We start from the raw sequence: 26,951 nt of genomic DNA, 5'->3' as shown, positions 1-26,951 counted from the left end.
AATCACAGTTTCTAAAATGTATGCAAAAATTGCTGAGCACAAAAAGAAGCAGGAAAAGTAGGACCAATTATTCAGAGAAAAACCAGTTAATACAAGCAGATTCCTAAACAACACAGATAATACAATTAGTAAACAAGCATGTTAAAAGAGCACTTATAAATACACTTCACCTGTTCAAGAAGGAATAGGAAGATGTGAACATAATGAAAGGTATGGAAGATTAAAAAAGATCCAAATACAACTTCTGGAGATAAAAAAAATACAATGTCTTCTCTGGTACAACATGTAACCCCAGTGTAATAATGTGAAAAACCCTAAACAATTCACAAAAGAGACATTCTACACAATGCCTAGCCGGTGCTCCACAAAATTGTGAAGGCCATTGAAAATGAGGAAGATCTGAGAAACTGTCCCAGCCAACAAGAACATAAGAGGACATGAAGACTAAATGTAATGGGATAGCCTGGAGGGAATCTGGAACAGAAAAGGAATATTAGGTAAAAACTAAGGATATTGGAATTATGGACTTTAGTTAATCGTAATGCATGAATATTGGTCCATTAATCATAGCAATAGTATCATATGAATATAAGATATTGACCAAAAGGGAAACCAAGTATGAAGCATGTGAAAATCCTCCATACTACCTTAAATTTTTTCTGTAAAATTTAAGACTACTTGGAAAAAATAAGGTTTATTTTAAAAATACAATACCTGAAAGAAAAATGTTTGTTATGGAAGCAATGGAAGATAATACACACAATAACAAATAAGTGAGTGTGACAACACAGATATAGACACTATGTAAAATAAAACTCAGTGTGAAAAAATGAAGGAAAAACTAACAGAGCATCATTGGGTCTTGTGACACCAGCAACCTAATACATGGGAAACTGGAGTCTCAGAAAAGAAAGAGAAGGATGAAGGAAAGAAAAGTATGTTGAACAAATAATAGCTGCAATTTTTTTCAAATTTGGGGAAAACTATAAAGACGTGGACCCAAGGAGCTCAATGAACTTCAGACACAAGAAATTTGAAATAAACCATGCAAAAGTTCATTGTGATCAAATTGTTTAACCCAGTGGTAAAGAAAAAACCTTAAAAGCACACAGAGAAAAAGACAAATTATAGTAGGCTTCCCTTTTCTGTGGTTTCACTTTCTATGACTTCAGTTACCAATGGTCTGAAAATATTAAATGGAAAATTCCAGAAATAAGCAAGTTATAAATTTTAAGTTGTGCACCATTCTGAGCAGCATGAAGAAATCTTATTCTGTCCTGCTTGGTTCTGCCCGGGACATGATCATACCTTCATCCAACATATCCATGCTGTATATGTTACCCCTGTGTTGGTCACTTAGCAGCTGTCTTGGTTATCAGATTGACTGTCATGGTATCACAGTGCTTGTGTTCAAGTAATTCTTATTGTGCTTATTAATGGCCTCAAAGCGAAAAAGTAGTAATGCTGGCAACTTGCATATGCCAAAGATAAACTGTAAAGTACTTTCTTATGTAAAAAGGTGAAAGCTCTCAACTTAATGAGGAAAATAAATGTATGCTGAGGTTGCTAAGATCTACGGAAAGAACAAATCTTCTGTTCGTACAATTGTGAAGAAGGAAAAAGAAATTTGTGCATAGGACATATATAGGGTTCAGTACTAGCTGTGGTTTCAGGCATCCACGATGGGTCTTGGAATATATGCCGTGTGGATAAGGGGAAACTACTACAATTTCTTTCTCAAATTTTTGGTAGAACTCACCAGTGAACCCAACTGGGTCTGGTACTTGCTGTTTTGAAAGATTATTAATTATTGATTTAATATTTAATTAGCAAATCAACTCATATCCAGAATCTGGTTCCCTGTCACCCCCTCTATTGTTACTTAACAACACCCATCCACACTACCAGTATCTTTCTCCTGGATTTCTGTAATAGCCTCCTAACTGAACTCTGTTTCTACTCTTATACCTAATTTATCCTCACTTCTGCAGCTATTGTAATCTATTAATAAACCTAAAAGGGTTCACATCATTACTCTTCTCAAAACACTGCAAGAGTATGTTATTACACGTAGAAGGCAAAAAAAAAAAAAAAATCAAAGTCCTCTACACAAGCTGCTCCCCCATCACTTCTCTGGCTCCATCCAAAATTTCCTTTCCCTAATCTGTTCCAGTTACACCATGCCTCTTTTCTTCCTCAAACATACCATGCAGACTTCAGCTTAGCACCTATCCTTTGAATGTTCCCTCTACTTTGAAAGCTCTTCCCACAGATACCCTTATGCTAACTCACTCACCTTCTTTAGGCTTTTGCTCAAATATCTCCTTGTCAATGAGACCTACACTAACCACCCTATTTAAAGCTGTGGTCCCCATCCTTTGTTCCCCTTAAGCTAGTCTCCTTTTGTTTTCTTTTAAACACTTATCAACCTCTAATGAATTAGGTAATTTGCTGATTTTTCATCTGTATAGTTATTATCTGTATCTCCCTGACAGACAGTAGATGATAGTGCCACGGGGAAGAAAAGGTCTTTGTTTTATTCACTGATGTATCCAAAGTGTCTAGAGCAGTGCCTGGTACATAGTAAGTTCTCAATAAATATTTATTGACTTGAACTGAATTGGGGGTTGGGGATACATTGACTTGAACTGAATTAGAGGGGTGATCCCTCAAAATATTCTCAGGCATGCAGATACATAGATAAATTCTTCTCAGTCCCTATCTCATGAGCAACTTGAAAAAGGCCTTCCTTACCCAACTTATCAAAATCAGGTCCCTTGTGCTGTACTCTCTCATGGCACCCAGTCATTTTATTTGCTAACACTTATCACTATTTGTAATTATGTGTGTATTTGTGTTGTTAGTTTAAAGTCTACATAGTGATCTCCATGCTAGCAAGGGGCATGACTATTTTCCTCACACTATATTTCCAACATCTAGCCTAGTACTTGGCTGTATTAGTCTGTTCTCACAATGCTATAAGGAACTACATGAGACTGAGTAATTTCTGAAGAAAAGAAGTTTAACTGACTCATAGTTCTGTAGGCTGTACAGTAAGAATGGATGGGAGGCCTCAGGAAACTTACAATCAGTGACAGGCAAAGGGGAAGCAAACATGTCTTACCATGGCAAATCAGGAGAGAGAGAAAGAGAGACAGCGAGGGGGGAAGTGCCACAGGTTGTTTTTGTTTTGTTTTGTTTTGGTTTGGTTTTTTAATTATACTTTAAGTTCTAGGGTACATGTGCAGTTTTAAACCATCAAACCTCATGAGAACTCACTCACCGTCATGAGAACAGCATGGGGGAAATTCGCCTTCATGACCCAATCACCTCCCACCAGGCCCTTCCTTCAGTACATGGGGATTACAATTTGACGTGACATTTGGGTGGGGACACAGAGTCAAACAATATCATTCTGCCCCCAGGTCCTCCCAATTCTCATGTTCTTTTTACATTTCGAAACCAATCATGCCTTCCCAACAGTCCCCCAAAGTCTTAACACATTCCAGCATTAATGCAAAAGTCCAAGTCCAAAGTCTCATCTGAGACAAGGCAAATCCCTTCTACCTATGAGCCTGTAAAATCAAAAACAAGTCAGTTACTTCCAAGATACAGTGGGGGTACAGGCATTGGGTAGATGCTCCCATTCCAAAAGGAAGAAATGGGCCAAAACAAAGGAGCTACAGTACCCATGCAAGTCCAAAACCCAGCAGGGCAGTCATTAAATCTTAAAGCTCCAAAATAGTTTCTTTTGACTCTATGTCTCACATCCAGAGCACACTGATGCAAGGGGTGGGTTCCTAAGCGTCTGGGCAGCTCTGCCCCTGTGGTTCTTCAGGGTACAGCTCCTTTGGCTGCCTTCACAGGCTTGCATTGAATGCTTGTGGCTTTTCCAGGTACATGGTTGAAAGTTGTCGGTGGATTTACCATGCTGGGGTCTGGAGGACTGTACACCCTCTTTTTACAACTCCACTAGGCAGTGCCCTAGTAGGGACTCTGTACAGGAGCTCCAGTACCACATTTCCCCACTGCACTGCCCTAGTGGAGTTTCTCCATTATGGCTCCACCCCTTCAGCAGACTTCTGCCTAAACATCCGGGCATTTCCATACATCCTCTGAAATCTAGGCAAAGGCTCCCAAACTCTTGCCTTCTGCACATCCACAGGCCCAACACTCCATGGAAGCTACAAAGGCTTGGGGCTTGCAGCCTCTGAAGCCATGGCTTGAGCTGTGCCTTGGTCCCTTTCAGCCACAGCTAGAGCTGGAGCAACTGGGATGCAGGGCACCACGTCCTGAGGCTGCACAGAGCAATGGGGCCCTGGACCCAGTCCACGAGACTAATTTTCCCTCCCAGGCATCCAGGCCTGTTATGGGAGGGGCTGCCAAGATCTCTGAAATGACCTGGAGACATTTTTCCCATTGTCTTGGCTATTAATATATAGCTCCTCATCACTTATGCAAATTTCTGCAGCCAGCTTGACTTTCTCCCCAGAAAATGTGTTTTTCCTTTTTACCTCATAGTCAGGCTACAAATTTTCCAAACTTTTTTGCTCTGCTTCCCTTTTAAACATAAATTGCAATTTTAGACCATCTCTTTGTAAATGCTTATGACTGTACATTTTTAGACACAACCAGGTCACATCTTGAATGCTTTGCTGATTAGAAATTTCTTCTGCCAGATACCCTAAATCACCTCTCTCAAGTTCAAAGTTCCACAGATCTCTAAGGCAGGGGCAAAATATTGCCAGTCTCTTTGCTAAAGCATAGAAAGAGTGACCTTTACTCCATTTCCCAAAAAGTTCCTCATTCTCATTTGAGACCACCTCAGCCCGGACATCATTGTCCATATCACTGTCAGCATTTTGATCAAAACCGTTCAACAAGTCTCTAGGAAGTTTCAGATTTTTTTCCCACATCTTCCTGTCTTCTTCTGAGCCCTCCAAAATGTTTCAACCTTTGCCCATTATCCAGTTCGGAAGTCACTTCCACGTTTTCATGTATCTTTATAGCAGTGCCCCACTCTCCTGGTACCAATTTTCTATATCAGTCTGTTTTTACATTGCTGTAAGGAACTACCTGAGACTGGGTAATTTATGAAGAAAAGAGGTTTAATTGACTTACAGATTTACAGGCTTAACAGGAAGGATGGCTGAGAGGCCACAGGAAACTTAACGATCAAGGCAAAAGGCAAAGGGAAAGCAAGCATACCTTACCATGGCAAAGCAGGAGACAGAGAGACAGTGAAGGGGGATGTGCCACACTTTTAAACTATCAGATCTTGTGAAAACTATCACGAGAACAGCATGGGGGAAGTCTGCCCCCATGATCCCATCACCTGCCACCAGGCCCCTCCTTCAACATATGGAGAATACACTTTGACATTAGATTTGAATGGGGACACAAAGCCAAACCATATCATTGCCACATGATAGGTACACAGTAAATGTTTGAGGAGTTTACTTATTCATTTATTTAGCAAGCATTTACTGGGTACCTACTACATACCAAGCACTACTCTTACACACTAGGAATATAGATATGAAAAAAACAAAGCCCCTTTCCTCATGAAACTGATATTCTAATGGGAAAGATAAACAATACCTAAGTTAGAATATATGGCATATCACATGGAGCAATACAGGAAAATGAAGGGTAAAGGTTATGAGGCACGTCAATCAATGAACATATGAATAATAAGGTTATGATACTGAGCTTAGTCAATGAATTTCCACTGTGCCAGCTTTGGACATGACAGTCTGCCTTCTTTAAAACCTTGGGGGTGGTTGGATGAATGAGAGGGGTGTGGCTAAGCTGGAAACACAGAAAACTGAGCTAAGAGCTGAGTATAAAATCGCAAGGCTAAAATTAATACCAAAAAGGCACCAATCTAAAGGAAGAAAAAGCAAGTATCAAAGCTCACATTATACCTATACATAGTAGAGACTCAATAGATGTTTGTTGATTAAAAATTGAGATCCAGAACCAAGATTCCAAGAATTAGGAATATGAGACCAAGAGAAAATGGGGAGCAAATAAGGTTAGGCTACTTACCATCCTATCAACACTCTCAGTTTCTCACTGTTTTTGTGCAGATCAGAGAAGCACACTGATTTCTTTACTCACATGTCTTTGTCTTTTAAATGTTCAAGGATATCAAAACCATAAGAACTAAAAAAGAATTGCATTTATAAGAAATAAACCTGTTTCATCCCTTAACAGTCATTGGCTAAAGCTTCTTTTGTTGAATTAAATCCATTTTGTTAAGGGCTTTGTATGCAAACCTATATCCTTAAGAGATTAAAGATGCAATTTAGACACACATTTTAGAAGCTGAATGCACGAATCATTATTATAGTACATATTGTCCATTAATCTGCTGTTCAATTGGGAACCCATTTGGAATGTGGCTGCTTGCTAATTAGCAGGATTCTAGTGCTGAGCTGCTTCCTGACTAAATGTCCTTTAGAATCAATAAAACATCAGGAGGGATTATGGTGATGTGGGATTAGCCCCATCTAACCAAATAAAATGAGTTGTGTTTCCTCCTTAAACTGTCATGTTGTAAGAGTTGACGAGAGGAGCAATTTCACAAACCCTGTTACAAAGTTGTTGTTGTTGTTGTTTTAACGTGGAGATTTGTTTTTTTTGCCATTTGCCTACCAATTAGCAGAGACATTAGTGAATGACTGCCAGGATAAGGCGATTTTGAGAAAGACTTGATTACGATTTCAAATCTCTACTCTGAATCACCCTTATGTAAAATGAGTTCAGGTTGTGTTGGATGGAAATTATTATCTGTGTTCTTGGCCAGGAACATGTAAATCAGAATTAGCATTTAATGTTTCTGTGTGACTTTGCAATAAATGGTAATTAAGGAGGGCAGAGAGAGAACAGGAGGCAAACTAATACTCTAAAATTGTATTGGCAAAATTAAATGCCTCAAACCAGTTTAAAACACACGCACACAAGCCAAATTGTGTTGGGGGAAGGGATAAATAATAAAGCTGCTATGGAAGCTTCATGAATAGAGGGGAGTAATTGACACAGTCACAAGTAGGACTTATCATACACATCTGGCCCATTATTGAGAGTGCAATTAAGTTGAAAAAGACTGGTTTTGCTAATCCCAGGAACAACCAGAGGATTTTAGAAGATGAAGGAAACATGAGGTGTCTGATTCAGCAATTACTTATAAAGGGAATAGGAAAAGTGTTAGGTAGCAAGCTATTAGAGATATAGTATAGATCTGCCCGTTGGCTGTGCCTTAGAAATCAGACCTGCTGCCTTTTTTCTTCCAGAAAATAATAATAAGTGCTTTATAAATATTAACTCTTTTAATTATTGCAACTTTACCATGAAGTAGGTATATTATTTTTCAAGTGAGGAAACTGAGGCACAGAGGCACAGAGAGACTAAAACCAATACACAAGTAATAAATGAATTCATCAATAAGGCTAAGTCAAATGTAGGCTCTCTACCTTCAGTCTCGGCTCTTGGTCACTACACTACACTGGGTCTCCTACAAGTCCTATGAAACTCAGTTTATAAGATAATGGCTAGGCACAGAGGCTTTAGCCAAACTGCCTAAGTTCCAGAGCTGGCTTCACCCTTGGGCCTGATGCTAAACAGAGTTCTGGATTTCAGTTTAGTATCTCTTGCCCTCTTCTCCAGGACCCAGGAGGAATATAAGGTATGAATACCAAAGAGGGAAACATTTAAGCTCCAGGGGCAGGTATTATCCAAAGAAGCCCAGAGCTTGGAAGCAACCTTTCCTTACCAGATCACATGGCTTAAACAACAGAGATTTATTTTCTCACAGCTGTGGAGGCTAGAAGTCCAAGATCAAGGTGTCAGTAGGTTTAGTTTCTTCAAAGACCTCTCTCCTTGGCTTGGCTAACTCTCAAAAGTTAGGCTTCTTTGACTCTTCCTTCTGTTAGAGCTGTTAAAGGCTGAATTGTATCCCTCCAAAGTTCACATATTGAAGTGTTAATCCCTAGTACTTCAGAATATGGCTATATTTGGAGGGCCTTTTAAAGAAGTGATAGGCTGGTTATTGTGGCTTATGCCTGTAATCCCAACACTTTGGGAGGCGGAGGTGAGCAGATCACTTGAGGTCAGGAGTTCAACACCAGCCTGGCCAACCTGGGAAAACCCTGCCTCTACTAAAAATACAAAAATTAGCTGGCATGGTAGCGCGTGCCTGCAGTCCCAGCTACTCTGGAGGCTGAGGCATGAGAATCGCTTGAACCTAGGAGGCAGAGTTTGTAGTGAGCTGAGATCGTACCACTGCACTCCAGCCTGGGTGACAAAGTGAGACTCCATCCCCCAAAAACTAAAAATAAAGAAGTGATAACTGAGTTAAAATGAGACTGTTAGTTTGGGTTCTAATCCAATCTGAAGGGTGTCCTTATAGGAAGTGGACATTTGGAGACACAAAGAGACACCAGAGATGTACGTGCACAGAGGAAAGACCATGCATAGAGAACACAGCAAGAAAGTGGCCATCTGCAAGCCAAGGAGAGAGGCCTTGGAAGAAACTAAACCTACTGACACCTTGATCTTGGACTTCTAGCCTCCAGAACTGTGAGAAAATAAATTTCTGTTGTTTAAGCCATGTGATCTGTGGTATTTTGTTATGGCAGCCTGTCTGAGACCATTTGGACTGCCATAACAAAATACTATTGACTTGGTGGTTTATAAACAACAGAAATTTATTTCTCAGATTTCTGGAGGTCAGGAAGTCCAAGATCAAGACACAAGCAGATTTAGTGTTTGATGAGGGTCCACTTCTTTAGAGACAGATATTTTTTTCACTGTGACCTCCTATGGTGAAAGCAGAAAAGGGTCTCAGGCCTCCTTTATAAGAACACTAATCCCATGCATGAGGGCTCTGCCCCCCATGGCCTAATCACTTCCCTAAGACCATAGCTCCTAATACCATGGGAGTGAGGATTTCAGTACACGAATGGGGGGGAGATATAAACATTTAGACCATAACACAACCCCAGCAAACTAATATAGTCCCTAAAGGCTAAAGGCCTCTTCGGTAATCCTCCTGTCTGACTCCTCCTTCTGGCATATTTTGTTTCCCTTGACTGAAGTAGAGGATTACAGGATTCTGAAGGCAATTCTTCAAATCATGGGACTTAATTTCTGATCCTGGCAGTCTGAACAGAGCTGACTCTTTATCAATATTCTATACTATGTCTCAGCTGAGCTTGGTGGGATTTGTAGGAGCTAACCAGGTAAGGGACAGGGAAGAGTATTTCAGAGATAAGGAGCAGTATGTGCTGAGACAAAAGCCAAGCAAAAATAAGTTTGGAGAACTACATACTGTTCATTATGGCTGGAACATACATTTCAGGAGGCAAAAAGCTAATGGGCTTAGGAGGTGAACACTGGCAAACCTTTTGACTTAAGCCTTCATAACCCTCATAGAACAGCATGCCAGCTGAAACTACCTTCATCAGTATTACAAGGATGTTTCAGTAAAATAGCCTACATTTTGTGTGTTTAGTGCATTTAGGTTTGTTTGGTTTTTTAACATATGAGGTTTTTTGTATAAAATAACATCTGCCTAACAACCCCTAACTAAAATTTCTGTGAAGAAGGAAAGAGACAAACAACATATGAGTAGCAAAAACTGACTAATAGGGACTCTAGTGTCAGAATGTACCAAAAAAATCTTCACTAAGTATAAATAAATGGAATGTGGGAAAATAAATGAGTTGCATGTCCTAAGCTGTGCCCTATCCACCTATAAGAAGTGCAGAAAACAAAAATTACTTTATCCCTTCACCACAATCTTCCCCTTGATTTGGGGACCCAAGTCTTCACCAACAAGAAAATTACACAAGTGCTGTTTTCTTGTGCAGCCTGAGCACTGTGGTTCCCACGTCTCCTTTCCCTCCCTCCCCTGCCCAAGGATACACACATGTATACTTAATCACACACAACTCTTCTGTGCCTATTTGGAGAGCTCAACTGTCAAGAATGACAGTAGAAATTTGAAGTAAGCGAGGTGGGAAAGGGAAAATATGACTATGGTGCTTGCATCTGATGAAGGTAATATCTGATAATAAAGTTGTAGAGGTTAGTACAGAGAGGAAGATCACTGTCTGTTGTATATGATGAGGAGCATATAGCTTACTGCACACTATACCAATATGGAGTATGTGATATACAACAAATGTAGCAAGAAGATCCTATCTCTGCCCTATCAAGGTGTACCAGGTGTATACCTAAGAGGCACCAGGAGTGGATGGAAGTTGTCATCTGCCGTTGACTTCAGGTCTAGTGAGCAGTGAGCAAGGCCAAAGGAAATCAATGCAACTCATCTGCTGGGTTGTACCGAACACGAATAGATACTCATTTGAAGCATAAGACCTAATTTTAAAAAAACACACACACTACAAAACATGGAAAGGGAGCCACAATTCTGCAGGCTCCAAATCTCAACAGACCTTTTAAATTGATATACTCTAAGAAAAATTTAGAAAACCATTGATTTTTTTGTAGAGTATAAGAAGCCATGTCCTCTACTGAAATGAATTGGAAAGTAATCAACATAATGAGATTAAAAGGACACAAAAATGAAACTCAAAAAGCACAAAACATGAACAGAGGAAACTAGAAAGAATTTTGGTAAATATGGATGGTTTCAAGGAAACTAAAATTTCCATAGCAGAATTAAGAGGTAACCAGGAATCAATATATAATGTCAAATTTAAGAGGCTTTTACAAAATCTAGAGGAAAATAGCAAAGAAGAAAAATGAGGATAGTAGATATAAAAGAAGAAGAATAGAGATTCAACCTCAGAGGCCTTGGTATTGTGAAAAAGGAAACTAGAAAGAATGGAAAAAGAAAGAAAAATGGAAGTCCCAACTGAAGAAACTTTGCAGAGCTGGTACAGCTGTAGAGATTGAAGGGACTCAGTGTGACATAAGCTCAATTAAGAAAAAATGTATGCACACCATTCCAACAAAACTTTTATATTATAAAGACAAAGGCAATTATTCAGGGATCCAGGCCAAAAGCCCAATAAAACTAAACCAAAGCAAATAAAGAAAAAATTAATTATAAATGACCAAGAATGAGACTGACATCAGACTTCTGCAATAATAAATGTCAGAAGACACTACAGCCGTGTCCATGGAACTGCAGAGATCACAAAAATATAATTGAAGTCAAGTTACATTATGTTCAGACAGATTTGGAGTCAGGGCATAAATCCTGGCTGTCCCATTGATCCATGTGCCCTTGGGCAAGTCACTTACATGCCCCATAAGACGGTTGTCTCAATTAAATGAGATAATGCACAAAAAGTACTCAGAATATTCACTCCATGCCATTTTAACTTGAAAACCTCAGTTAAAGTGGGGTTCGAAATCAGGTCTGCCTGAATCTAGAATCAGGCTCACAGAACTTGTCCTCCAGTCCTGACCTGTCTGGCTTGACATTGGAGGTTTGGTACCTACTTTTGTTATTAGAATTATAGTGCCTGTTATGGCAACTAGAGCCCACTCCCAAATTTAAGTTGTGAACAGCACGTTGAAGGTCTTGGGGTAATGTAAAGAATGTGGGAGAAAAGAAATATTTTGTTAGAAGGATCTTAAAAATGGTATTGGTCATGTAAGTCCTATACCATTCAAATCAGGCAATATCCAAATTCAATCATTAAAAAATTTTCCCTCAATCTGCTTCCCCCACTGTCAGCATATAATCAAGAACGGGCAGGAAATTTTCTGGTGTCATTTTATGCAAAGGCCTTATCTCATATCATACCTGATATCTGAACACTACCTGATAACTCCTAACATCTCTGAAAAAATACATGTTGTGTAATGTGTAAATATTAATGGATATAGGTTTTTATTGTTGTTGCTGTTTTATGGTTTTTTTTTTTTTTTTAATCAAAGGGTCAGAAGGTGCTGCAGCCATAAACCTGGACTTAAAATAGTCTGGAAAGAAATTGCAACAAGTGTAGAAGACAGGAGATGCTTCTACTGTAGTTTATTTGCAGATCTGTGCTAATATCAGATCTTTATATAATTATTAATATTCCTTAAGAGTGTTTGCTACTTCTTGTTCAACTTTCTCTTATCTTCCTAGACCTGCAGCATCGACCTGCAGCATCTGATATAGTCATCAGCTTATCTGACTGGCAGTCCTGCATATCCATCACTTATCTATCTATTCATGTGCCCAAAGTGGCATGAAACTCTGGAGGCCACATGTTCAAAGCCCAATATCATACTTATCCTGACCAAATAATTCCTCTAAACATTATGTCATATATAGGAAAGGCTTCATGAAGTCTAAGAAAAATAAACTAGTTACTTATTTAACTCATCATTTTATTTAAAGAAAATAAAGTCATATGACATTAGAACTTTTCTTTAAAAACCAAGCCTATATATTTCCCAACTTGCTCTTCGTTTTTACTTGACTTCTTCTAATGGACAAGAGGGAGAAAGATAAAGATACTTAGTTGATGTTTGGTTGCTAGCAACAGAAACTGTCTTTTGCTAACACAAGCAAAAAGAAATATTTTCAAAGGTTATGAATTAACACAAAATTGGAGAAAAATAAAACTTCAGGAAGGACTAGAACCAAACATTAAGGCAGAGATAGAGGCAGAGACAGTGGGAGAGAGAAAAGAAGCAAGGGAGGGAAGAAGAGAGGAAGGGATAAATAGATTGAGATCACAATGTTGGCTAGGGCAGGGTATGGGACTTTGACCATACCGTAGTCCCGTCTCCATGGTATCCAAAAGGAAACCAGTAGCTGTCACCCCAGAGAAGAGTGTATTTATATATAAATGGAGAATGGATGCTGGGCAAGCAAATATAAGTAGTTTTCAATGTCAAAGCTTTGCTAAAGTACTTTTTAAGCTTTAAATTACCTGGTTTTCACTTGCAGACATATTACTCAATGTAATTTCCATTTGGGAATTCACTGACTATTGTGTTCTCGCACTCAGCACCCATATTTATCCCCTTCTATGTTTTTTTCTGTGTTGTAATGCTTTCCATACTTGTGAAGGCTAAAGAGAACTTTTCTGAAACCCTCTTGACACAAAGTTCTAGAACTGTTTTAAGATCTATCAGTGAGATGCAATTTCATGAAATTTGAAAGTCAGAAGCAGTGATGAGAGGCCAGTGGCACGGAGACTGCTTGTTTGTTTGTTTGTTTGTTTGTTTATATCTACAGCAGTAACAACTCCAGAAACTGGCAAGTGTTTGTTTTTCCAGTGGCCAGAAAGCAGTTTGTACTGCCTAATGACAACTTCATAGCTAGGGGCAGCTGAGACATCAGCCAGATTTTCCTGGTGTTCCCTGATCTCTGGACCATATCTGCTGAGGTCTGACCCTAAACTTAGCAGCACACTCCAACTTCTGTTCTAATGGCTTTGCAGTAATTCCCTATATCAAAGCCCTTTTTAATAGACATATATAAAGTAGTTTGTTTCCTGCATTGGACCCTAAATGATAGAAGTATCAAAAAGCTTATTCAGTATCACTACCAATATAAACAGAGCTTCACTGGACATTCTTTCAGGGCAATCATATTGATCACCAATTTTTGTTTCCTTTTCTTGCACAGATGGCAGAATTTTGTTGCAATGCTGAGCACAGCTTCTTCTGATTTGTTATCTGATTTGCCTACAGGTGAGTTCCATTATTTTTTGCTCCAGAGAGACCTTCCATTTTTCACAGCTATTGTTGACTATGCTGCCTAGCTTGAGTGGTTTGCTTGTTGGGTTTCATCTCATTTCTCTCAGAAATGTAAATAGCTCCCCAGTGAAGGAAAAATGGGAGTGAGAGTCACGTTAATGGCTATTCTTTTAGGCCAGTTAGATCATAAAAGGCACAACTCTCCAAGTTTTATTTTATCATGAGACATTCTCTAGTGGTAGCCCTTAAAGATGAATGCAGTACATTTACAGACGTTAGTATTATTTATTAGAATTTCAAGTGCACAGTCGCTTAGATCAAAGAAGCTCATAGCTGGGTATTTATTCTACTGATGTCTCAACAAAAAAAAAATGTGAGAGTATATATATGTTTAGTGTAGCTTTTTTTGGTAAACATTTTTAAAAACAGAAATAACAGAAAGATCCTTTGTGGACTCTTTAATTAAATTACAATATAACCAATTGATAAAATGATGCAGTTGTAAAATAACATGGCTGGGTTGCTACAGGAAGATTTCCAAGACATATTATTAAGTGAAAATTGTAACGATGCATTGGGGAAAATATTTAGCAATTAGCAAGTTTTAAATAGGACAGGTGAAAAAATATGCATTGATATTAATCTGCTGTTGTAGTTTTTCTATTTACTACATCCATCAACCATTTACTGATTGCCCTTTGGATCAAAATCCAAAGTACTAAATGTGTGTGTGTGTGTGTGTGTGTGTCCGGGATTAAATATATCAGTCTATATCCAAGTGGAAAAACCTAAGAAATCTTACTAGGTATTTCAAGCAGAGAGAATTTACTAAAGGGGATTGGTTATGTAAATATCCAAAGGCTGAAGGATAAAAAAGAATATGGTGAGTATATTCATTTCCCAGGGCTACCATACAAAATACCACAACCTTGGTGGCTTAAAACAATAGTAGTTTATTCTCTCACAGTTCTGGAGGCTGGAAATATAAAATCAAGGTGTACACGTGGCCAGGCTTTCTCTGAACACTCTAGAAAAGAGTTCTTTCTTGCCAGTTTCAGCTTCTAGTAGCCCCAGGCCTCCTTTGGCTTCTTATTGTGTAACTCCAGTCTCTGCCTTTGTTTTCACAAGGCTTTCTCCTTTCTGCCTTCTGTGTGTCTCTGTATCCAAGTGTTCCTCTTCTTTATCTTATAAAGACACCAGTCATTCTAAGTAGGGCCTGCCCTAATCTAGAATGACTTCATCTTAACTTGATTACATCTGGAAAGGTCTTGTTTCCAAATAAGCTCAGATTCACAGGTACCAGTGATTACGACTTGAACATATTTTTGAGGACACAATTCAATCCACTACAGGGAGGTAACCCAGACACTAGTAACTGTAGAAAGCAGCTACCACCTTAAGGTTGAGGGAACATAGAAGAAGGGGTACTATTATCAGAATCTCATAGCTAGTGTCACCACACAGATGGTTCTAGGGTCTCCACGGAAATGCCAAGCAGCTGGAGGAAGGATTTCAGAGGGGATTCCATACAGCTGATTCTTGGACTGCACCATAGTTTAAGGCTCTAAGAAGGTGGCTGCACTTGGATCTCTTACAAAGCATAGCATTTTCAATGAGGAGACCATTGAAGTGATGTCACGTGGCTGTTCACCTGACCTGAGGTTTCACACGTGGGTAGGGCTGAGAATGCTGAAAAACTATAGCAGTAGCTCTTCTGATGCTAGGTGGATACTTGAGTGACCTCACATGGCTTTCCTCTGTGTGTGTGTGCATCCCTGGTATCTCTATAGGTCTAAATTTCCTCTTTTTATAAGGACACCAGTCAGATTGGATTAGAGCCCACCCTAACAGCTTCATTTTTACTTAATCACCTCTCTAAAGGCCCTGTCTCCAAATACAGTCACATTTTGAGATTAGGGATTCAACATATAAATTTGGGGTGGGGGGCTACACAATTAATACCATAGCATATGGAATAGCAGAAAAATATGTAAAAAGATAAATTGAAGTCTCACACAACTAAATAACGACCTTATATTGGGACATTATTTTATTTCTCTCTGATTCATTTTTCTCATCTCTAAAACGGGCAAAATGTAAAAGAAAAATGCAAACCTGCCCCATTGATCTTATAGGGTGATTGTGAGTCTGACAAACCAAATAGGCAATACATCACTAATTTTCATAGGCAATGTGTCGCTCTCCAGAACCACAGAGTTGGGGTAGTGTTGCTGTTGCATTGCTGTTGTGATAGCTCACTGCTTATCTACTTAGTCGATGTCTTGGTCTCTTCTCGTTTCTGTACTGCTGGATCTATGATGATTAAATGCTCTTAAGCACTGAGTGAGCCATTTTTTCTGTCTATTCTTTTGCTCCACAGGTAGATATTATGAAAGGGAAGGAGGGGCGTTATACAGAAACTAAAGAAAGATACTCCTTATGGGTGTGTAGAACTGTGAATTTTCTCTTTCCTAGGACCCCTCTGCACTCAAAGATGCTATACGAACCGAATTAAGATGACTCATTTTATATATACTGCCTTTATTAGAAAATTTATATCATTAGCAATCATAAAAATTCTGGGAACTTGTTTTTCAATGTACATATAATTTTCACAGAAATACTTATTATCTGTGACTTACACTAATGACAAGGAGAGACTACTTTCCAGCAAGCCAAACCTCCTGGGAAGAACAACTAGAAGATTAGATAACATACAAAAGAATATTTGTTCAAAGACTCTTACTTGGAATTCAAATTGAACTACCAGACAGTAGGGGGGAAAAAGCTCTCTGTGAAAGGAGGTATCATACAAAAATCTCTTAAGTTTTTCATATAGTATGTCCAGCTTCAATTAAAAATTGCCATGGATGATGTAAAACAGGACATAGATTTTGAAATAACTGTAATTAATATGCTCAAGAAAATGAATGACAAGATGGGGAATTTTCAGCAAAGAATTTGAATCTATAAAAGGAATCAAATGGAATATCTAGACTTAAATTTATAAAAATTAATATTTAAAAGCTCAATAGATGGGTTTAACAGATTAGACATCATTGATGAGAGGACTAGTGAACTGTAATATAGTTCAATAGAAAATATCCAGATTGAAGCATGGATGAAAAATTAGGATGTAATACATTTAAAAGTATATAAGAATCTGGGTACAGTGGCTCACATCCATAGTCCTAACACTTTGGGATGCCAAAGTGGGAGGATCACTTGAGCCCTGGAGTTTGAAACAAGCCTGGGCAACAAGGTAAAACCCTGTCTCTACAAATAATGAAGAAATTAGCCAGGCATAGAGGTGCATGCCTGTAGTCCCAGCTACTTGGGAGGCAGAGGTGGGAAGATCACTTGTGCCCATGAGGTCGAGGCTGCAGTGAGCTCTGCTTATGCCACTACACTCCAGCTTGTGCAAAAGAGTGAGACCCTGTCAAAAAAAAAGTATGCAAGAGACGCATAGGAAATGGTGACAACATCTAACATACATGTAACTGAAGTCAAAGACAAATAGGAGAAAGAGAATAAAGATGAAGTTGAAGCAATTATGACTGAGAACCTTCCAAAAGTAGTAAAAGACTTTAAGCCACAGATCCAAGAAATATGATGAATTCCCATTAAGACAAATATAAAAAGAGCTTAGGCCCTCTAAACACGGTAAGGTTTAATGTCTAAAATAGTATTTCACAAAAATGAAGTATGAGCTCAAATTTGAATCTCTTCACTGTGGAGCCTGTGAACGAAAGACAGGAAGAAGATCATGCAGAAAGCAGACAGCAGAGTTCCGGTATGACTGCTGACAAGGGAAGATTCAAAGGAAATGAGAAGTAGCGTAAGAGGCTCATTGACACCCCTCACACATTTCTTGAATACCTATCTATCATTCAAGAAAACAGAAAAATGGTGAAGGGTTGGCCTCCCTTTTGCTAAGGAAAAAAAACACTCATACTAGTTACTAATTAGAACTACATCTTTTGAAGGGACAGAAAAGCAAACGCAATTGGCTTAGACAATATAAAGATTTTGGTTTATTTAGCTGAAAATTCTGGCAGCAGCAAGGACTTCAAGAACGGTTTGATCTAGTCATTCAAATATCAAAATCAAGGATCTGCCTTCTTTCTGACTCTCTGATCTGCCTTACCTGCTGTTGGCATCATCTTCAGGCTCTATACGGTAGTCCCTCAACTACTTGGACATTCTGCAATAGCAAAATAGCTATGGTAGCTATGGCCATCACATCCTCACAGCATGCTCTTTGGATAGGTGTTCTCCCAAGAAGGAGAGAACTTTACTATCTAAGAAACTGTAGCATGTATTTCTTCTCATATGAAGGCTCAGATTGAATTTTATGTCCATCATTGAACCAAGACTGTGATTAGGATACCATGATAGGCTTAAACTAATCAGAGATCAAGCTTGGACTTGGAACTGGAGAGTCAATCCAACCAAACCATAGTGCACTGGGATGGGGTAGGAGCAGTTACCACAAAGCAAAACATAGTTGCTATCTTCAGAAGGGGATAATGAAGGAGGGAATCACCAGAGGGGGAAAAAAAATGAATGCTGAAAAGCACACACACACACACACACACACACACAAACACACACACACAGAAATAAGCTACAGTCAGATCATGTGGCCCATGGGGCCTTTTAGCCCTGTGAACACTTCACCCATTTCTCTTCCCTTGTCATTCTGCCTCACCCAGGCTCTGCTCTCAGTTATTGCTTGGTACACCAATCACTCCTACCTCATGGTCTTTGCCTTTGCTGTAACATTTTCCTCCAGTGCTCTTTACCCATATGTTTTCACAGCTTGCTCTCTTGTTTCTCCTCCGTTCAGGGTTTTATTTAAATGTCACTTCTTTAAAGAGGTCATTGGTGAATTCTCTATCTAAAATAGCAACTATCATTACTTTCCATCCCCCAATCATTGGTTTTAGCTGTGGTTTATAGCACTTATCACTACCTGACATTCTTTGACGCATCTCTTTGTTCTCACCACCAGAATGCACACTCTATGAAGGAAAGATTCTTTCCTATAGTGCCCAGCATATAGTAAGCACTTAAATGTTTCTTACATGAATGAATTAGTTCAAGCCACAGATGTAACCCCGCCTCTGTTGTCTTAAGGAGGGAACTAAAATGTTCATTGCCTCAGTTTCCTCATCTGTCAAATGGGGATAATTTCTACCTCACAGGGTTAATTCTTTAGATTATGTGGAAATGTCTGTCATTTATAGATATTTGATATATATGAGTTTTCTTCTCACAAAAGCTTCATTCAGTAGGCCCACTGAAGCCAGAAGCTTTTATTAAAGTCAGTTGTTCTCTATCCTGGTTTTACTTTAGAATCACCTAGGGAATTTTTTAAAAAGTACTGAGCTGGGTTCTTACCTCCTGAGATTCTGACTTAATTGATCTGGTGTTATGCCTGAGCACTGGTAATTTTTAAAGCCGCCCAGGTGGGTCTAACATGCAGCCAGTGCTAAAGGCTACTGACTTCAAGTCATTAGTGAGGGCAGACAGGAGCGCTGGCTATGTAACTATCAGAACTCACTGGAAACCCTGTAAAACCTGGCCTTCCAACACCTGGAAATCTCTAGAAGCCAGCTTGGCTTATTTCCTCTGGTACAAATCTTCAACTGGCAGACTAGACAGATGGTTATTATTTATCCTTCTTGCTGTGTTAGAAAGAAAAAAAAATAGCTCTGCTTCAGGTTTTTCAAACAATTTTTACATGTGCAAGCCATTACCTTTTTATATGCTATTAGCTATTAGGAAGGAGAAAGGGAAGCTTAAAGGAGACCAAGTAGACTAGTATGTACTTTTTCCTAATGGAAGTTTTAGAAGTGCAGACAGCAGAAAGGAATAGGGCTAGGACAAAGTTTAGGTTCTAGATTTTATTTTTAAAAGGATAATGTCTGGCACATCATAATTAATGTTAGCTTCTCTTCTCTGGGGAAACTCGATTTGCTTAAGGGTACATAATAATAATAACACAACAGCAGATAATAATACCTTGAATTGAGCATCTTCCCTGTATTAGGTATTTTACATAGGATTTTTTTTTATCTCCACAGTATTATTGCAAATTTCTGTAATTTCACAAATGAAAGAATTAGGACCCAGAAGCTTGAAGCTGGCAAAGAGAAGAATCAGGGTTAGATGTTAGGTCTGTTCATCTCCTCCCCTTTCCTCACATACTGCTTCAAGAATCCCTTTAACAGGAGAGCTGTATGATTCAGAGTATTTTGAACCTTTTATAATAAACAGAAAGCTTTTCTTTCACATATTGGTTGAAATAAGCAGTAGCTAATGCTACTAGGTGATGATGGGTTCTCATGACAACTTAAACGTTCAACAGATCAAATAAGATCTGCCTTGAAGGGGCCGCCCTAACTGGATGCCATCATAGTCTTCATTTAGCCACTATTAAGGTTTGCTCTATATAGCATCTGAGGTAGATATGAGAGAATAAAGAAATACAGAGAAAAATCACTCCTCTCCCAGGACTAGAAAAGAAATTGGAAAAATGGCACTAAATATCTAGTGACTTTATTTTTCAAACTATGTATTAGGACACATGATCATTCATTTAGTCAACATGCATTCATTGAGTATTTAATTCTAATGAGGGGTGCTGGGGCTTCAAAGAAGATTATGAAATCACATGTCTTCTTCATCAAGAAACTGAGGGAGAACTTCCGTAATGATTCATAAGTGTGATACTAAAAGTCCGTATAATAAAAGACTTTTAAATTGGTATGTGAATTTATTTATAAAAACATCCTTACCTAGATAACACTATTAGTTAACATTTACTGAACACTTGCTGTGTTTCAGATACTTGCTTTACACTTTCTGGTCCATTTAATCCTTACAATAGCCTATAGGTGTCATTATCCCCTTTGTACAGAAGAGGAAACTGAGGCACAGAGAGGACAACTAACTTGCTCAAGGTCATGCAGCTAACAAGGAACAAAGCCAGGAATCAATGCCAAGGCATCTAGCTCCAGAGCTTATACTCTCCACCACTATGGTACACTGTCTCCTTTGTTTAAAATTTATTGATTAATCATTCTTATTAAAAATAGTGAGACTCAATTTAGAAATAATATACATTTGTTAATGGCATATCTGAATTATGCACTGAATAATAAAGCTGAGGATCCCAGAAACCTGTGCTGTATGGTCATCACACAGACTTGCAAAATAAATAAGTCACCAAGTCAGATGGAAGGTACTGAGTGATCAATGAAGGATACCTACAGTAAGGCTTAGAGGATTTCCAGAGGTCTTAATGTTTGTTTGTGTTTTGCCTGCATCCCATGGAAATCTCTTCTATTCATGAAGGCAGCAGCCTGCAGCCAGTAGTGCCCGGAAAACAGAATCCACTGGATTAGGGATGAGGCTGTTCAACCTTTTCCCATCCAGTACCACTGACCATTGAAAGGAGCAAGGAAGGAAGATGAGAAAGGTTGTGGGCGGTCCTTTGGATGCACATGTGTGTAAAAGGAGGGACAGAGGTTCTTAAGAGGCAGGACCACAGGAAGACATCCCTTCAACTCCCTAAGTTATAAAAGCCTTTCTTAGGGCCTTGCTACAGGCTGTTGTCTCTGCTTTTCTGGAACTCTCTGCTCTGTGTGCATCACCACCATCATCTTTGCCTAGATAACTCCTCTTCAGTGGTGATAAGTGCTACAAACACAACTGAAATCAATCCTTCAGGTTGAGAATTTGTGTCACTTCCTCCAAAACCCCCACCACTGTTACCCCTGCCCCAAATAAGCTTAAACACTTTCCTATTTTCTCATATTTTTCTTTAGTTTTATTTATAGTAACTTGTGACTAAATAATAATTTAGAGTCATTGTTTAACAGCTACTTCCAAATCTGAGGTCCACCAAGGTGGGAACCAGGTTTTTCTCACTCATCAGTGTTCCCATTACTTAACACAGTGCCAATCACAGAGCAAAGCCTCTATTTTTTGTTGCTGTTGACTGGTGTATATGTATGTATTAAACAAAGAGATGAAGCTAAACTGTTCCATTTTTTTTTTCATACTTGTTCAGGGAAGAATGAAAAGAAAGCCCCAGCCCCTCCAATGGAGCCTGAAGTCCCTGAGATGTCTCAAAGCAAAACTGAACATATGGTATGCACCTGGGGCATATAGAGTTTGGGGAAATGTTTTCATGGATACTTGGCCTTTTCTCTGATGCTGGATGGGACTCTCTCCTGTGGGTTTTGATTTTCTCCCAAACCCTTGATGTCAGACTGTCTTTGACTTCAAGATTCTCCTTGGGCAAAGAAGGAGGCAAAAGAACTCGAGTGTGGGTTAGTTTCTGTCCTTGCTGGTTTGCAGAGACCTATTGCCATCACTTGGTGATGGGCTTGCCAACTGCCCCAAGAAATTAGACTTGTAGCACAGCACACGTCTGGGTGTCCTTCCAAAGCTTGTGACCGATTCACAAACTGCCATGAAAATAAAGAGTGGTTATGAGATCTATTTTAACATCTTAATTCCAACTTCCAGAAACTGAGGGTGACCTTTTCCCCAGACATCACATTTTAAAATGTAATAGCCTCTCTGATTAAAAAGAAGAAAGAAAAAAAAAATCTGGCAAGCAGTTAAAACCCATTTTAATATTCCCAGCATTTAGCCAGAAGAAGCTGTAGACAGAATTGAAAAACAGCCTGAGTTTTTCTGTTGTTGTTTTTTAAATGCCCGGATTAGAACATAATTCATCTTAAAATGACGGGAGGCCTCCTCATGCACTTCACACGTTGAAATATTTTAGAAAATAGTACCCATTTTGGCAAGCCTCTTGCCATGCAAGAAACAACAGCAAATGCTTTTCTCCTTGAGTGTTAAGTCTGTTGTGAATAAGATTATAAAAAATATACTTTGCTCTTTTATTTTGCCTCTTGTTTAAGGAATTTATTGCATCTCTGTGATAATTGATTCTTCTCACATTCCTGTACAAACAGAATTGATTGTCCCACTTTTTAGAAAGGGAAATTGAAGCAGGGGTCTGGTAAAGCAGTAAAGCAAGTTTCTTATTGTCCCTGAGGAAATCATTCATTCATTCACTTATTCATTCATTAAACATGTCTTGACAACCTACTGTGTGCCAGTCACTAGCCAGACCTCAAGGATACATAAAAACTATCTCACAGGCCCAGCCTCTGGATCTCTGGTAGAGGTAATACTTGAAGCAGACATAGACAACATCCAGTAGGAGTGCTATGATGGGTTGGGGAGCTACAAAGATTCACACCTTGCCCAGCCTGGGGCTGTTGGGGAAAGCTTCCCACAGGAAGTAAACAATTAGCCAAGTCTTGAAAAATGAGTAAGAACCCAAACAATCAAGGCATATATGGCAAGAAGGGCTTTTAGAAAAGAGGTAACAGCATTATAATGGCAACAAGGTATAAAACAGCTTCAATTTTTCAGGTTTTTTTGTGGCCAAAGAAGAAGATATGTATATAGGACTAAAAGAAGATAAGCTGGGGAGATAAGCAAGAACTAGAATATAAATGGTTTTGTGTACCAGGCCAAGGAATGTGAATTTCATCCAGATACAGCGGGACCAAAACAGTGAAAGATATGTTAGTTACATTGTTAGTTACTTGCTTAAGTCTGATTCAGATCCCTACAAATCTCCCCTTTCCCTTGTCTTCAGTGGTCAAAGAGAGAGTGTTGAACTATCTAAAGAAATATAAAACTACTTGAAATTAATTTCTCAGATCCAAGGGCACCTGTGATCTCTCTAAAATTATCCATCAAAATGTATGCAAATGTGTATTAGTCTGGTCAGATTTTCTAAAGCTTTCATCTGATTTCTAAAGTAGTCCAGTGCTCTAAACAAAGTATAAGAATCACGTGATCGAGACCATCCTGGCTAACACAGTGAAACCCTGTCTCTACTAAAAACTTCAAAAAAATTAGCCAGGCGTGGTGGCGGGCACCTGTAGTCCCAGCTACTCAGGAGGCTGAGGCAAGAAAATGGCATGAATCCAGGAGGCGGAGCTTGTAGTGAGCCAAGATCACACCACCACTGCACTCCAGCCTGGGCGACAGAACGAGACTCCATCTCAAAAAAAAAAAAAAAAAAAAAAAAAATCACTATTCTAATTTGCTGTATAAAAACTTTCTGCTTTTCCCAAAATTGATTTTATCAAAGTAGAATTCTTTTTATAAGAATACCTTAAACTGTACTGGTTGTTTGTCATCCATGTGGGTACAATTTCAGATAGTATCCCATGATCTCAGACAAAAGAATTCTTTACATTCCCCAGCAGCAGCTTAATCCATGTTTGTTAACCAACTCAGAATTTGGCTTCTTATTGCACTAACTCTTTAGGTCTCTGGGATTCTCACAGCTTATATATGAGAAGTTTGAGACAAAGGTACAAAATTGGAAAAATTCAGACATTTGAAAGTTGGGGGAACACAGATGGTATACAAAAGTTAGAGGCATAATTTTATGGTGAATTAGTTAGGAATATTTACATTGCAATGAACAAAACCAGCTCTACTAATTTAATTTATTGGAAGAATAGAGAAGCGTATTATGCTCCCAAAGGACAGAAATACAACAATGAACTAAAACCAGAGACTCTAACACCATCAAGACTTCCTATATCTTTTTTCTTCTCTCTGTTGTCAGTTTCATGTTCTCTGTCTTTCTTTCTCAGCAGACAAGCTTTCTCTCATTTGCAGTACACAAAAGGGAAAACCTGCTAGAGTTCCAATATCTCACACAGAATCACCTCCATTTTTCTCTCACAAATAGTACCAAAATTCCTAGACAATGGGTTTTTGGCTCATTTTGCAATAGATGCCCAGTCCTAAACTATGCAGATAGAACATGGCAGTTCTTTCTACAGCGATGTGGATCAGCAGGAAGGGTGATTTCTGCAAAAGGTGAGCTGGGCAGATCAAATAATAGATGCCTACTCACTGCACATGGTAAAGGTCAGAATGCCTTATATGGCACTGCTGGGACTGATGTGTCTATTTAATCCTAAAACGCCTCTATTTGATACTGGCAATGAGGTTAGGACACTAAGATGAGCTAGCCTTTATGCCCTGCTTCTAGTCTTAGGTCTACTATAAGATGTGTGTGATCTTAGTAAACCCCTTGTACTTTCTGGGCCCCAGCCTCCTTTGCTAAATGAACAGGACTGGCAGACCAAGAGTGCTTTAGCATCCTTTAAAATGGACCCATAAGCCTAAGATAGTATCACTATTGTTTCGATCATCTTTTGTCAAAAACCTCACACTCATGACCCAGAGGTATTTGCATCGAGAAGTATGAGCATTGTCTGAAGTCTACCCCCTGCAGACCCCACTAGTACAAAACAGAGTAGAACATCATGAAAAGCCTCAGTCAGTTACAATGTTCTTTGCTTCATGCAAGTCAAAAATGAAAACTGAATAAACATCATGATGTCACCCTTCTCTTTAGACACACACACTTAACATGTTTGTATCCAAGATTTGGCAGATACGATCTTGTGGCACTGAAGATTTGCAGCTCGTCCTCTTAGCTTTCCAAAGTCAAACCTTGCAATAAATCTTGCTAGTTGTGTGGCCTCATCTTTGGCCAAGAGACTGGAGAAGCTCTGGGTGGTGAATGTGTTGCCAATGCTTTTGTTGTTTTGGTAGAAAACTCCAGAAGAGGAGCTGCAGCCAGAAAGCTCTCCTGCTGAAACTTCAGCCCACAAAGATCCTCTGAAACCTTTAAAGATCAGGCCAGTCTCCCAGCCCTTCGTGAATCCAGCCGTGAAGAATGAGGCTGAAGAATGTGAAACGTGGATAGATAGGTTCAGGAAGCTGGAAAATGCCCTCTACCTGTGTGATCTGAGTAACACAGGTGAAGTATGAATTGTAAAGCCGGTATAGCTTTCTATTTGTGCTCTAGTTTAAAAGTAGGCACCTCATTTTCTTTTGCCTCTTGAACAAATGATACAATTAATGTATAAATCATGTGCCCTGCACTGTGCTGAGCACAATCTGGAAATATGAAGACGAATCAGAGGGGAATCCCATACCAGGTTGCTTATAATTTCTTTGTGTTCCCAGTGCTTCCTACACCCTACTTCCAAAAAGAAAACCCATCATCCAATTTTATAATTCTCCTGATTAAAACACCACAGAGACACCCCACTGATAAGAGGATGAACTCCCAACTCCTTAGCAAGGCAAAGTCTGGTCCCTATCCACCTGGCCAATCTTTTCTCCTACTATTGATATTCTCTCAGCACGTCCTGCCCAGTCATAATGAATAACTTGCCTTGCCTCAAGCAGGCCTTGTCTCACACATGCCTGTGCCATTTATAACTCCCAGTCTTTCATCTGAGCTCTTTGTTTCCTCTCTACCTACCCCACCCCCACCACTCCCCATCTTGTCCCCCTAAACATCTTTTATGTTTGAATTCAAACACAATTCCCCTGAGACTCCCAGACAGATCTAGGTCAACTTTCCTGTGGCTTCTTAGGATTATTTAACATCCATCATCATATGCAACATATTGTATATTTTTATTTGGGGACTTATTACCATCTCACCAGTAGACTATATTCCTTTTTTATCCCTGGCACCTTGCACAGTTTTGTTTTGAGGAAACAAATACATGAGCCAATGTGCATAAATAACCAAATCCAAGATAGATGGTGATAAATGCTGTTAGAGGATGCTCTGGGGGCATTCAGAGAAAAGTGAATTTCTTCTTGGTGGGGTCATCATGGAAGACTTTGTTAATGTTAAATTGATCATTAAACTTAAAATGCAGTTTGGTCACAAAGGAATGAAGTAGCCTTTTCTGGCAAAGGTGCAAATGCTGTGTGTGAGGCTCAGTGCAGGGTACTCAATATAGGGGCTATTAAAAAGAATATTAAATGATAAAGATGGAAATAAAGAATGGGGCCAGATATTGAAAGATTTTAAATGCCAGATCAAGGAATTTGGAGTCAATTCAAATATAATGAGAGCACGGAGAGTTTCTAAGCAGAGGAGTGGTGTAATGAAGTTGTACTTCAGAAGGATCCTTGATGACTATGTGCAGAATGAAGGAGAAAGTGAAATAAGGGAAAGTGGAAAGAAAAGAGAGAATGAAGTCTAGAACCAGGTCACAGTGCTGGGAAAAGAGGGAGCAGATAGAAAAGTACATTGTCCCAAACTGTCTTATTTACTTACATACTGTTTTTCATGAAGAGTTGGTGTACACATTAGTACTATCTAGAAGTAATCATATGACAAT

At 39.0% G+C, this 26,951-nt stretch overlaps 1 protein-coding gene across 3 annotated transcripts in view; it reads left to right on the top strand.

The window, feature by feature from the left end:
* Positions 1–26,951, top strand: part of CUNH1orf87 (chromosome unknown C1orf87 homolog) — an 82,131-nt gene that overhangs the window by 49,394 nt on the left and 5,786 nt on the right. For 2 of the 3 annotated variants that reach the window (XM_033225076.1, XM_033225077.1), the window contains exons 9-11: positions 13,607–13,671; positions 21,758–21,837; positions 25,357–25,564. In XM_033225076.1, the coding sequence (XP_033080967.1) occupies positions 13,607–13,671; positions 21,758–21,837; positions 25,357–25,564 (353 nt within the window). The remainder of the gene's footprint in view (positions 1–13,606; positions 13,672–21,757; positions 21,838–25,356; positions 25,565–26,951) is intronic. The other variant, XM_033225078.1, reaches the window with a different exon arrangement.

Source organism: Trachypithecus francoisi, unplaced genomic scaffold (genome assembly GCF_009764315.1).
Source record: "Trachypithecus francoisi isolate TF-2019V2 unplaced genomic scaffold, Tfra_2.0 Lachesis_group12, whole genome shotgun sequence".
NCBI lineage: Eukaryota > Metazoa > Chordata > Mammalia > Primates > Cercopithecidae > Trachypithecus > Trachypithecus francoisi.
This window is presented reverse-complemented; position numbering and strand designations above follow the sequence as displayed.